Raw genomic sequence first — 11,890 nt, 5'->3', positions numbered from 1 at the left:
GGCGGGGGGGCCCCGGCGTCCGGGCGCGCCATGGCGTTCACGTTCGCCGCCTTCTGCTACATGTTGACCCTGGTGCTGTGCGCCTCGCTCATCTTCTTCGTCATCTGGCATGTGAGCGGGGCGGGGGGGGGGGGGCTGGAACCGGTACCGGTACCGGTGGGGGGGGGGGGGCTGGAACCGGTACCGGGAGGAGGGAGGCGGGGGGGGGGGGGGGTGATGGAGAGGAGCGGCGGTTGCCGCGGCAACGGCGGCGGCGGGCGAGGGGAGGGGCGCCGGTTGCCGGGCGACGGGGGCACCGCTGGGCGGGGGGGTCGGTTGCCTAGCGACGGGGGCACCGCTGGGGGTGGGGGGGGGGGCTGCGGTTGCCTAGAGACGGGGGCACCGCTGGGGGTGGGCGGGGGGCGCCGGTTGCCTAGAGACGGGGGCACCGCTTGGGGTGGGAGGGGGGGGCTGCGGTTGCCTAGAGACGGGGGCACCGCTTGGGGGGGGGCTGCGGTTGCCTAGCGACGGGGGGATAAGCTTGGGGGGGGGGGTTGCTTGACAACGGGGGCAGCGCCGGTGTTGGGGGGGGGGGGGCGCTTGGTGCGGGGGTAGCCGGTTGCCTGGCAACGGGTGGGGGGCACTAGGACCTTGTGGGGGGGGGCGCCGGTTGCCTGGCAACGGGGACAGCGCCGCGGGGGGGGGGGAGGAGGGAGCAGCAATGGCGGGGGGGGGGGGGGCTGGAGCGGGCGGGGGCGGAGGGGGGCCCCGCCCCCGTCTCCAGGCAGCCGCCGTCGCCATGGCAACGCGGCGCCCGCGCGGGGCGGGGCTTAAGCAGCGCTCCGCCCCCTCCGGGTCAAGCCCCTCCCCCTCCCAATTTGGGGGGGGGGGAGCAGAGGCCTCCGACCCCCCCCCCCCCCCCACGCGGCACCGAAGTTTGGGCTCCTGGGGGGGGGCGGGGGGGACACAAGGGGGTGACAGGGAGCGCCCGGACGCCTGGGCCCCCCCCCAGCCCCTCTCCCCCCGCCCCCCCCCGCGCAGATCATCGCGTTCGATGAGCTCCGGACCGACTTCAAGAACCCGATCGACCAGGGCAACCCGGCCCGGGCCGTGAGTGCCGCGATGAGGAGGGGCCCAGGCGTCCGGGACGGGGCCCAGGCGTCCGGGACGGGGCCCAGGCGTCCGGGGGGGGCCCAGGAGTCCGGGGGGGGGGGCCCAGGAGTCCGGGGGGGGGGCCCAGGCGTCCGGGAGGGGCCCAGGCGTCCGGGGGGGCCCAGGAGTCCGGGGGGGCCCAGGAGTCCGGGAAGGGTCCAGGAGTCCGGGAGGGTCCCAGGAGTCCGGGAGGGGCCCAGGAGTCCGGCGGGGGGGCCCAGGGGTCCGGGAGGGGCCCAGGCGTCCGGGGGGGCCCAGGAGTCCGGGGGGAGGGCCCAGGCGTCCGGGGACGCTGGGAGGGGGGGTGGGGGGGGGAGGGATGACCGGGGGGGGGGGGGGAGGGGCGCCCCGACACCTCGCGGGAGGAATCCAGGTCGGCGCCTATTTATAGCCCCCAAAATCGGGACAGGCCGGGGAGGGACCCAGGCGTCCGGGTCCTGCTCCTCCCCCCGGCCCCATTCCTCCCCCTCCCACCCCCCCCCGCCACTGTGGGCCCAGGCGTCCGGGACACCCTCTCCCAAACCACCCCCTTCAGAGGGGCCCAGGTGTCCGGGACCCCCCCAAAGACCCCCCCCCTCAGAGGGGCCCAGGCGTCCGGGACCCCCCCCCAAGACCCCCTCAGTGCCCAGAGGGGCCCAGGCGTCCGGGATCCCCCCCCCAAGCCCCCTCTTCAGAGGGGCCCAGGCGTCCGGGATCCCCCCGCTTCAGAGGGGCCCAGGTGTCTGGGGACCCCCCCCCTTCAGAGGGGCCCAGGCGTCCTGGACCCCCTCAGTGCCCAGAGGGGCCCAGGCGTCCGGGACCCCCCCCCCCCAAGACTCCCTCAGTGCCCAGAGGGGCCCAGGCGTCCGGGACCCGTCCCCCCAAAGACCCCCCCCCTCAGAGGGGCCCAGGTGTCCGGGAACCCCCCCCCAAGACCCTCCCCTCAGAGGGGCCCAGGTGTCCGGGACCCCCCCCCCCCCAAGCCTCCCCCTTCAGAGGGGCCCAGGCGTCCGGGACCCCCCCCAAGACTCCCTCAGTGCCCAGAGGGGCCCAGGCATCTGGGACCCACCCCCCCCCCCCCCAAGACCCCCTTCGTGCCCAGAGGGGCCTGGGCGTCCGGGATCCCCCCCCTTCAGAGGGGCCCAGGCGTCCTGGACCCCCTCAGTACCCAGAGGGGCCCAGGCGTCCGAGACACCCCCCCCCCCCCAAGACCCCCCTCAGTGCCCGGAGGGTCCCAGGTGTCTGGGACCCCCCATCAAAGACCCCCCCTTCAGAGGGGCCCAGGCGTCCGGGACCCCCCCCCCCCCAAGACCCCCCCCTCAGAGGGGCCCAGGCGTCCGGGACCCCCTCAGTGCCCAGAGGGGCCCAGGCGTCCGGGCCCCCCCCGCTCCATTCCCTTCCCTTCTCCGCAGCGGGAGCGATTGAAAAACATCGAGCGAATCTGCTGCCTCCTGCGCAAGGTGCGAGCGGGACCCCCCCCCCCCGCCCCCACAAAGAACCCCCCCAAAAAACACCCCTGGGACCCCCGGATTCACCCCAACTCCCCCCAGAGCTGCCCAAGCTCTGGAGACTGCAAAATATCCCCCCAAAATCCCCTGGATTTTCCCCAAAATAGAACCCCCAGAAACCGCAGGGGACCCCCTGAAACGACCCCAAAACCCCGTTCCCCCCCTCCAAATTCCCACAGAGACCCAAAATCCTCTGGGATTGCCCCAAACTCCCCCAGCGCCCCCCTCCCCGCGACAGGGGGCGGAGCCTGGCAGGGGGCGTGGTTATGACCGGAGTGCCTAGTGGGCGGGGCCCGGCAGGGTGGGCGGGGCCCGGTGGGGGCGTGGCGTGAGGGAGGCGGGGCCAGCGGGGGAGGGGGCGAGGTGAGAGCCAAGCTAAGGGGCGGGGCCGCAGGAGGCGGTGGGCGGGGCCTGGGGCCAAGCGGGGGTTCGGGGGAGTAAGGGGGGGGGGGACGCTTGCTTGGGGGCGGGGCCTGAAGGAGGGGCGTGGTCCTGTAAAGGGGCGGAGCCTTGAAGGGGGCGGAGCCTTGAAGGGGGCGGGACTTGGGGGCACCTCGGAGCCCAAAGGTGATGGGCGAGGGGGGGGGGAAACAGGAGGAGGGCGGTGATTGGTGGCGGCGGGGGGCGTGGCCTGGCCGGGGGGCGTGGCCCGGCGGAGGGGGCGTGTCCTGAGGGTGTCCACCCGCAGCTGGTGGTACCCGAGTACTGCATCCACGGGCTGTTCTGCCTCATGTTCCTGTGCGCGGCCGAGTGGGTGACGCTGGGGCTCAACCTGCCACTGCTGCTCTACCACCTCTGGAGGTACCGCCCGCCGCGACTGTACCGGGCGACAGCGCGACTGCCCCCGACAACACTGTGACTGCACCGTGACGGCAGCGCGACTGTACCCGGCAACAGCGTGACTGTACCCGACAGCGGCGTGACTGCACCCTGACAGCACCGCGACTGCACCCTGACAACAGCGCGACTGCACCCTGACAACAGCGTGACCGCCCCCTGACAACAGCGCGACTGCCCCCCGACAACACTGTGACTGCACCGTGACAACAGCGCGACTGCACCCGGCAACAGCGCGACTGCCCCCCGACCACACTGTAACTGCACCATGACAACAGCGCGACTGTACCCAGCAACGGCGTGACTGTACCCGACAGCAGCGCGACTGCCCCTGACAACACTGTGACTGCCCCCTGACAACAGCGCGACTGTACCCGGCAACAGCACGACTGTACCCTGACAACAGTGTGACTGCACCTAAAACAGTGCAACTGTCCCCCGACAACAACGCGACTGCCCCCTGACAACAGCGTGACTGCACCTAACAACAGCGCGACTGCCCCCGACAACACTGTGACTGTACCTAACAACAGCGCGACTGCACCCTGACACCACTGCGACTGCCCCCAACAACAGCGCGACCACCCCGACAACAGCATCTGTACCTAACTACAGCGTGGCTGCCCCTGACAACAGCATGATTGCCCCCACAACACTGTGACTGTACCTAACAACACCATGACTGCCCCCTGACAACACTGTAACCACGCCATGACAACAGCGTGACTGCACCCTTACAACAGCACGACTGCACCTAACACCACCACGAGTGCAACCTGACAGCCCTGTAACTCCCCCCGACAACACCATGACTGTACCTAACAACACCGCGACTGCCCCCTGACAACACTGTAACTGCACCCTGACAACATTGTGACATGAGGGTGTATTGGGTGGGGGAAGGGGGCAACACTGGGGCTCAACCTGCCGCTGCTGCTCTGGAGGTGCCGCTACACCCTGACAACACCCTGGTTACACCTGGTCAACCCCTCTTTAAAGCCCTGTGCAACCCTCATGCAAGCTCCTGTGCAAATGCTCGTGCAAAACCCCGTGCAACCCCCTTGTGCAACACCCCCCCGTGCAAAGCCCTGTGCAACCTCTCGTGCAAAGCCCCGTGTGAGGCCCGTGCAACCCCCTGTGCAAATCCCTGTGCATCCTCCCATGCAAATCCCCGTGCAACCCCTTGTGCAAAGTCCCGTGCAAATCCCCCATGCAAAGCCCTGTGCCACCCCCTGTGCAACCTCCCGTGCAAATCTCCGTGCATCCCCCCGTGCAAATCCCCGTGCATCACCCCGTGCAACCCCTCGTGCAACCCCCCCCATGCAACTCCTTGTGCAAAGCCCTGTGTGAGCCCCGTGCAAAGCCCTGTGCATCCCCCCGTGCAAAGCCCCATGCAAAGCCCCGTGCAAATCCCCGTGCATCCCCCCATGCAAATCCCTGTGCAACCCCCCATGCAAATCCCTGTGCAATGCCCTGTGCAAAGGCCCATGCAACCCTTCGTGCAGCCCTCCGTGCAAATCCCCGTGCATCCCCCCATGCATTCCCATGTGCAAATCCCCGTGCATCCCCCTGTGCAAATCCCTGTGCAACCCCCCATGCAAATCCCTGTGCAAAGCCCTGTGCAAAGTCCCATGCAACCCCTTGTGCAAAGCCCCGTGCATCCCCCCATGCAAAGGCCCGTGCAACCCTTCGTGCAAAGCCCCGTGCAACCCCTTGTGCATCCTCCCGTGCAAATCCCTGTGCATCCCCCGTGCATTCCCATGTGCAAATCCCCGTGCATCCCCCCCGTGCAAATCCCTGTGCATCCCCCATGCATTCCCATATGCAAATCCCCGTGCAATCCCCGTGCAAAGGCCCGTGCAACCCATCATGCAGCCCTCCGTGCAAAGCCCCGTGTAACCCCTTGTGCAAAGTCCCGTGCAACCCTCCCCATGCAAATCCCTGTGCAACCCCTTGTGCATCCTCCTGTGCAAATCCCCATGCATCCCCCGTGCATTCCCATGTGCAAATCCCTGTGCAAATCCCCGTGCAAATCCCCGTGCGAGCCCTGTGCAAATCCCCGTGCATTCCCATGTGCAAATCCCCGTGCAAGCCCTGTGCAAATCCCCGTGCATTCCCTTGTGCAAGTCCCCGTGCGAGCCCTGTGCAAATCCCCGTGCGAGCCCTGTGCAAATCCCCGTGCAAATCCCCGTGCATTCCCATGTGCAAATCCCCATGCGAGCCCTGTGCAAATCCCCGTGCGAGCCCTGTGCAAATCCCCGTGCATTCCCATGTGCAAATCCCCATGCGAGCCCCGTGCAAATCCCTGTGCATTCCCTTGTGCAAATCCCCGTGCAAGCCCTGTGCAAATCCCCGTGCAAATCCCCATGCAAATCCCCGTGCGAGCCCTGTGCAAATCCCCATGCATTCCCTTGTGCAAGTCCCCGTGCGAGCCCTGTGCAAATCCCCGTGCATTCCCATGTGCAAATCCCCGTGCGAGCCCTGTGCAAATCCCCGTGCGAGCCCTGTGTAAATCCCTGTGCATTCCCATGTGCAAATCCCCGTGCGAGCCCTGTGCAAATCCCCGTGCAAATCCCCGTGCAAAGCCCCGTGCGAGCCCTGTGCAAATCCCCGTGCGAGCCCTGTGCAAATCCCCGTGCATTCCCTTGTGCAAATCCCCGTGCGAGCCCTGTGCAAATCCCCGTGCATTCCCATGTGCAAAGTCCCGTGCGAGCCCTGTGCAAATCCCCGTGCAAATCCCCGTGCAAAGCCCCGTGCAAAGCCCCGTGCGAGCCCTGTGCAAATCCCTGTGCATTCCCATGTGCAAATCCCCATGCGAGCCCTGTGCAAATCCCCGTGCGAGCCCTGTGCAAATCCCCGTGCATTCCCATGTGCAAGTCCCCGTGCGAGCCCTGTGCAAATCCCCGTGCAAATCCCCGTGCAAATCCCCGTGCGAGCCCTGTGCAAATCCCTGTGCATTCCCTTGTGCAAATCCCCGTGCGAGCCCTGTGCAAATCCCCGTGCAAATCCCCGTGCAAATCCCCGTGCGAGCCCTGTGGAAATCCCCGTGGAAATCCCTGTGCAAATCCCCGTGCGAGCCCTGTGCAAATCCCCGTGCAAATCCCCGTGCGAGCCCTGTGCAAATCCCTGTGCATTCCCATGTGCAAATCCCCGTGCAAGCCCTGTGCAAATCCCCGTGCAAAGCCCCGTGCGAGCCCTGTGCAAATCCCTGTGCATTCCCATGTGCAAATCCCTGTGCGAGCCCTGTGCAAATCCCCGTGCAAATCCCCGTGCAAATCCCCGTGCGAGCCCTGTGCAAATCCCTGTGCATTCCCATGTGCAAATCCCCGTGCGAGCCCTGTGCAAATCCCCGTGCAAATCCCCATGCAAATCCCCGTGCAAGCCCTGTGCAAATCCCCGTGCGAGCCCTGTGCAAATCCCCGTGCATTCCCTTGTGCAAATCCCCGTGCGAGCCCTGTGCAAATCCCCGTGCAAATCCCCGTGCGAGCCCTGTGCAAATCCCTATGCATCCCCCGTGCATTCCCATGTGCAAATCCCCGTGCGAGCCCTGTGCAAATCCCCGTGCAAATCCCCGTGCAAATCCCCGTGCGAGCCCTGTGCAAATCCCCGTGCATCCCCCCGTGCAAATCCCCATGCAAAGCCCCGTGCAAAGTCCCATGCATCCCCCCCGTGCAAATCCCCGTGCATCTCCCCGTGCAAATCCCCGTGCGAGCCCTGTGCAAATCCCCGTGCATTCCCATGTGCAAATCCCCATGCGAGCCCTGTGCAAATCCCCGTGCGAGCCCTGTGCAAATCCCTGTGCATTCCCATGTGCAAATCCCCGTGCAAGCCCCGTGCAAATCCCTGTGCATTCCCTTGTGCAAATCCCCGTGCATTCCCATGTGCAAATCCCCGTGCGAGCCCCGTGCAAATCCCCGTGCAAATCCCCGTGCAAATCCCCGTGCGAGCCCTGTGCAAATCCCCGTGCATTCCCATGTGCAAATTCCCGTGCGAGCCCTGTGCAAATCCCCGTGCATTCCCTTGTGCAAATCCCCGTGCAAATCCCCGTGCAAATCCCCGTGCAATGCCCTGTGCAAAGCCCCATGCAACCCCTTGTGCAAAGCCTCGTGCATCCCCCCGTGCAAAGGCCTGTGCAACCCCTTGTGCATCCTCCCATGCAAATCCCCGTGCATCCCCCCATGCAAATATCTGTGCATCCCCCATGCATTCCCATATGCAAATCCCCGTGCAGCCCTCCGTGCAAAGCCCCGTGTAACCCCTTTTGCAAAGTCCTGTGCAACCCTCCCCGTGCAAATCCCTGTGCAACCCCTTGTGCATCCTCCTGTGCAAATCCCCGTGCAAATCCCTATGCATCCCCCGTGCATTCCCATGTGCAAATCCCCGTGCGAGCCCTGTGCAAATCCCCGTGCAAATCCCCGTGCAAATCCCCGTGCGAGCCCTGTGCAAATCCCTGTGCATTCCCTTGTGCAAATCCCTGTGTAAATCCCTGTGCATTCCCATGTGCAAATCCCCGTGCGAGCCCTGTGCAAATCCCCGTGGAAATCCCCATGCAAATCCCCGTGCAAGCCCTGTGCAAATCCCCGTGCATTCCCATGTGCAAATCCCCGTGCAAGCCCTGTGCAAATCCCCATGCGAGCCCTGTGCAAATCCCCGTGCGAGCCCCGCTCCGCAGGTACTTCCACCGGCCGGCGGACGGCTCGGACGGGCTCTTCGACGCCGTGTCCATCATGAACGCCGACATCCTGGGCTACTGCCAGAAGGAGGCCTGGTGCAAACTGGCCTTCTACCTGCTCTCCTTCTTCTACTACCTGTACAGGTGGCACCGGAGCCGCTGGGAAGCACCGGGAAGCACCGGGAGGGAAGGGGGGGCAAGTGGGATGGGCTGGGAGAGACTGGGATGCGGCTGGGAAGGGCTGAGAGGGGAATGGGAGGGAATGGGAGAAAATAGGAGCTGCTGGAAGGTGACTGGGAATCACTGGGGCAGAGCAGGATGGGACTGGGATGAAATGGGATGGACTGGGATGCAGCTGGGAAGGGCTGAGAGGGGAATGGGAGGGAATGGGAGCTGCTGGAAGGTGACTGGGAATCACCAGGATGGGACTGGGAATCACCAGGATGGGACTGGGATGAAATGGGATGGACTGGGAGAGGCTGGGAAGGGCTGAGAGGGGAATGGGAGGAAGTGGGAGCTGCTGGGAGGTGACTGGGAATCACCAGGATGGGCCTGGGATGAAATGGGATGGACTGGGAGAGACTGGGAAGGGCTGAGAGGGGAATGGGAGGGAATGGGAGCTGCTGGGAGGTGACTGGGAATCACCAGGATGGGACTGGGATGAAATGGGATGGACTGGGAGAGGCTGGGAAGGGCTGAGAGGGGAATGGGAGGGAATGGGAGCTGCTGGGAGGTGACTGGGAATCCCTGGGGCAGAGCAGGATGGAAGTGGGAAGAAGTGGGATGGACTGGGAAGGGCTGAGAGGGGAATGGGAGGGAATGGGATGGAATAGGAGCTGCTGGGAGGTGACTGGGAATCACTGGGGCAGACCAGGATGGAAGTGGGAAGAAGTGGGATGGACTGGGAGAGACTGGGATGCGGCTGGGAAGGGCTGAGAGGGGAATGGGAGGAAGTGGGAGCTGCTGGGAGGTGACTGGGAATCACCAGGATGGGACTGGGATGAAATGGGATGGCCTGGGAGAGACTGGGAAAGGCTGAGAGGGGAATGGGAGGAAGTGGGAGCTGCTGGAAGGTGCTGGGAATCATCAGGATGGAAGTGGGAAGAAATGGGATGGCCTGGGAGAAAGGGGAATGGGAGGAAATGGGAGGAGGTGGGAGCTGCTGGAAGGTGACTGGGAATCCCTGGGACAGAGCAGGATGGAAGTGGGAAGAAATGGGATGGACTGGGAGAGACTGGGATGCGACTGGGAATGGCTGAGAGGGGAATGGGAGGAAGTGGGAGCTGCTGGAAGGTGACTGGGAATCACTGGGACAGAGCAGGATGGGACTGGGATGAAATGGGATGGACTGGGATGCAGCTGGGAAGGGCTGAGAGGGGAATGGGAAGAAGTGGGAGCTGCTGGGAGGTGACTGGGAATCACTGGGGCAGACCAGGATGGAAGTGGGAAGAAATGGGATGGACTGGGAGAGACTGGGAAGGGCTGAGAGGGGAATGGGAGGGAATGGGAGCTGCTGGAAGGTGACTGGGAATCACCAGGATGGAAGTGGGAAGAAATGGGATGGCCTGGGAGAGAGGGGAATGGGAGGAAATGGGAGGAGGTGGGAGCTGCTGGAAGGTGACTGGGAATCACTGGGACAGAGCAGGAAGAAAGTGGGACGAAATGGGATGGAGTGGGAGAGACTGGGATGTGACTGGGAAGGGCTGAGAGGGGAATGGGGGGAAATGGGAAGGAATGGGAGCTGCTGGGAGGTGACTGGGAATCACTGGGACAGAGCAGGATGGGACTGGGATGAAATGGGATGGACTGGGAGAGGCTGGGAAGGGCTGAGAGGGGAATGGGGGGAAATGGGAAGGAATGGGAGCTGCTGGGAGGTGACTGGGAATCACTGGGACAGACCAGGATGGAAGTGGGAAGAAGTGGGATGGACTGGGAGAGGCTGGGAAGGGCTGAGAGGGGAATGGGAGGGAATGGGAGGAACTGGGAGCTGCTGGAAGGTGACTGGGAATCACCAGGATGGGACTGGGATGAAATGGGATGGACTGGGATGCAGCTGGGAAGGGCTGAGAGGGGAATGGGAAGAAGTGGGAGCTGCTGGGAGGTGACTGGGAATCACTGGGACAGACCAGGATGGAAGTGGGAAGAAGTGGGATGGACTGGGATGCAGCTGGGAAGGGCTGAGAGGGGAATGGGAGGGAATGGGAGGAAGTGGGAGCTGCTGGAAGGTGACTGGGAATCACTGGGACAGAGCAGGATGGGACTGGGATGAAATGGGATGGACTGGGAGAGACTGGGAAGGGCTGAGAGGGGAATGGGAGGGAATGGGAGGAACTGGGAGCTGCTGGGAGGTGACTGGGAATCACTGGGACAGAGCAGGATGGGATTGGGATGAAATGGGAAGGACTGGGAGAGACTGGGAAGGGCTGAGAGGGGAATGGGAGGAAGTGGGAGCTGCTGGAAGGTGCTGGGAATCATCAGGATGGAAGTGGGAAGAAATGGGATGGACTGGGAGAGACTGGGATGCAACTGGGAAGGACTGAGAGGGAAATGGGAGGGAATGGGAGTGGCTGGAAGGTGACTGGGAATCGCTGGGACAGGCCAGGATGGGACTGGGAGGCCCCTGGATGGGGTGGGGGGGGGGGGCAGCAGAAACTGGGATGGACTCGGAGCAACCGGGAGCCACCGGGGGGGGGGGGGGACACTGGGATTGGGCCTGGGGGGGGCTCTGGGGGCGACCCGCTGCCCCTCTCCCCAGTATGGTCTATACGCTGGTGAGCTTCTGAGGGCCCCCCCCGGACGCCGGGGCCCCTGCCCGGACGCCTGGGCCCCTCCTGGACACCTGGGGTCCCCCCTGGACGCCGGGGCCCCTTCCCGGACGCCTGGGCCCCTCCTGGACACCTGGGGTCCCCCTTGGACGCCTGGGCCCCTTCCCGGACGCCTGGGCCCCTCCTGGACCCCTGGGGTCTCTTCCCGGACGCCTGGGCCCCTTCCCGGATGCCTGGGCCCCTCCTGGACCCCTGGGATCCCTTCCCGGACGCCTGGGCCCCCCACGGATGCTGGGGCACCCCCCGGACGCCGGGGCCCCCCCCCCCCCCCCAGACACCTGGGTCTGCCGGCCAGAGCAAGGCGGGGGGGCGGGGGGGGTGCGACCCCCCCCCCTCCTTGATGATCCCAGTTTGGGGGGGGGGGGGGCGGGGAGACCTGGGGGCACCGGGCGGGGGCGGGTCCGGCCAGTCCCGGTTCGGCCCCGTTGGTCCCGGTTCGGCCCGGTTGGTCCCGGCCCCCTCCCCCCGGCCCGGGCTCGTTGTACGGGGCTCAATAAAGACGAGTGGCACCAGCGGAGGCGCCGGGGGCCCCCCCGGACCCCCCGTTTTTGGGTCCAATCCGGGCCCTGGAAGCGGGGTGGGGAGGGAGGGTTGCTCTGCCCGGACGCCTGGGCCCTTCTTTGGGAAGCGGGAAGGGCTGTTGCTGCGGCGGGGGGGGTGGCAGTGTCCCCTAGTCCCCCCCACCACCCCCCTTGGGTCACTCAGGGCACCTATGGGTGCTCGGACACCTGGGCCCTTCCTGGGTGGGGGGTGTTGGCGGCGGGGGGGGGGGGTGGCAATAGAGCCTGTCCCGCCCGGACGCCTGGGCCCCCCGCCAAGCCCAGAGGGTGGAGAGCAGGACGGGGCGGGGGGGGGGGGGGGGGATGGTTGCACAACCCGGACGCCTGGGCCCCCGCCCGGCCCCTGGGGTCCCCCCGAGGAGGAGGAGGAGGGGATGG

At 65.8% G+C, this 11,890-nt stretch overlaps 1 protein-coding gene across 1 annotated transcript; it reads left to right on the top strand.

Moving 5' to 3' along the window:
* On the top strand, window positions 1-10,946 carry LOC148591784 (protein cornichon homolog 2). Its single transcript, XM_088536746.1, has 6 exons — window positions 1-111; window positions 1,021-1,089; window positions 2,523-2,570; window positions 3,307-3,419; window positions 8,128-8,271; window positions 10,883-10,946. The coding sequence occupies exons 1-6, from the start codon at window positions 31-33 to the stop codon at window positions 10,908-10,910; spliced, it is 483 nt and encodes a 160-aa protein (XP_088392872.1). The 5' UTR covers window positions 1-30; the 3' UTR covers window positions 10,911-10,946.
* The last annotated feature ends 944 nt before the right edge of the window (window positions 10,947-11,890 follow it).

This window comes from Tinamus guttatus, unplaced genomic scaffold (genome assembly GCF_059628265.1).
Source record: "Tinamus guttatus ecotype Peru unplaced genomic scaffold, ASM5962826v1 Tinamus_guttatus_pri_ptg000708l, whole genome shotgun sequence".
NCBI lineage: Eukaryota > Metazoa > Chordata > Aves > Tinamiformes > Tinamidae > Tinamus > Tinamus guttatus.
The sequence above is the reverse complement of the archived record's forward strand: the minus strand, read 5'-3'. Positions and strand labels throughout refer to the sequence as shown.

Coding starts and splice junctions, on each gene's coding strand:
- LOC148591784 (XM_088536746.1), top strand. CDS start 31: ATGGCGTTCACGTTCGCCGCCTTCTGCTACATGTTGACCCTGGTGCTG. Junction 112..1,020: donor TCTTCTTCGTCATCTGGCAT/GTGAGCGGGGCG, acceptor CCCCCCGCGCAG/ATCATCGCGTTCGATGAGCT. Junction 1,090..2,522: donor AGGGCAACCCGGCCCGGGCC/GTGAGTGCCGCG, acceptor CCTTCTCCGCAG/CGGGAGCGATTGAAAAACAT.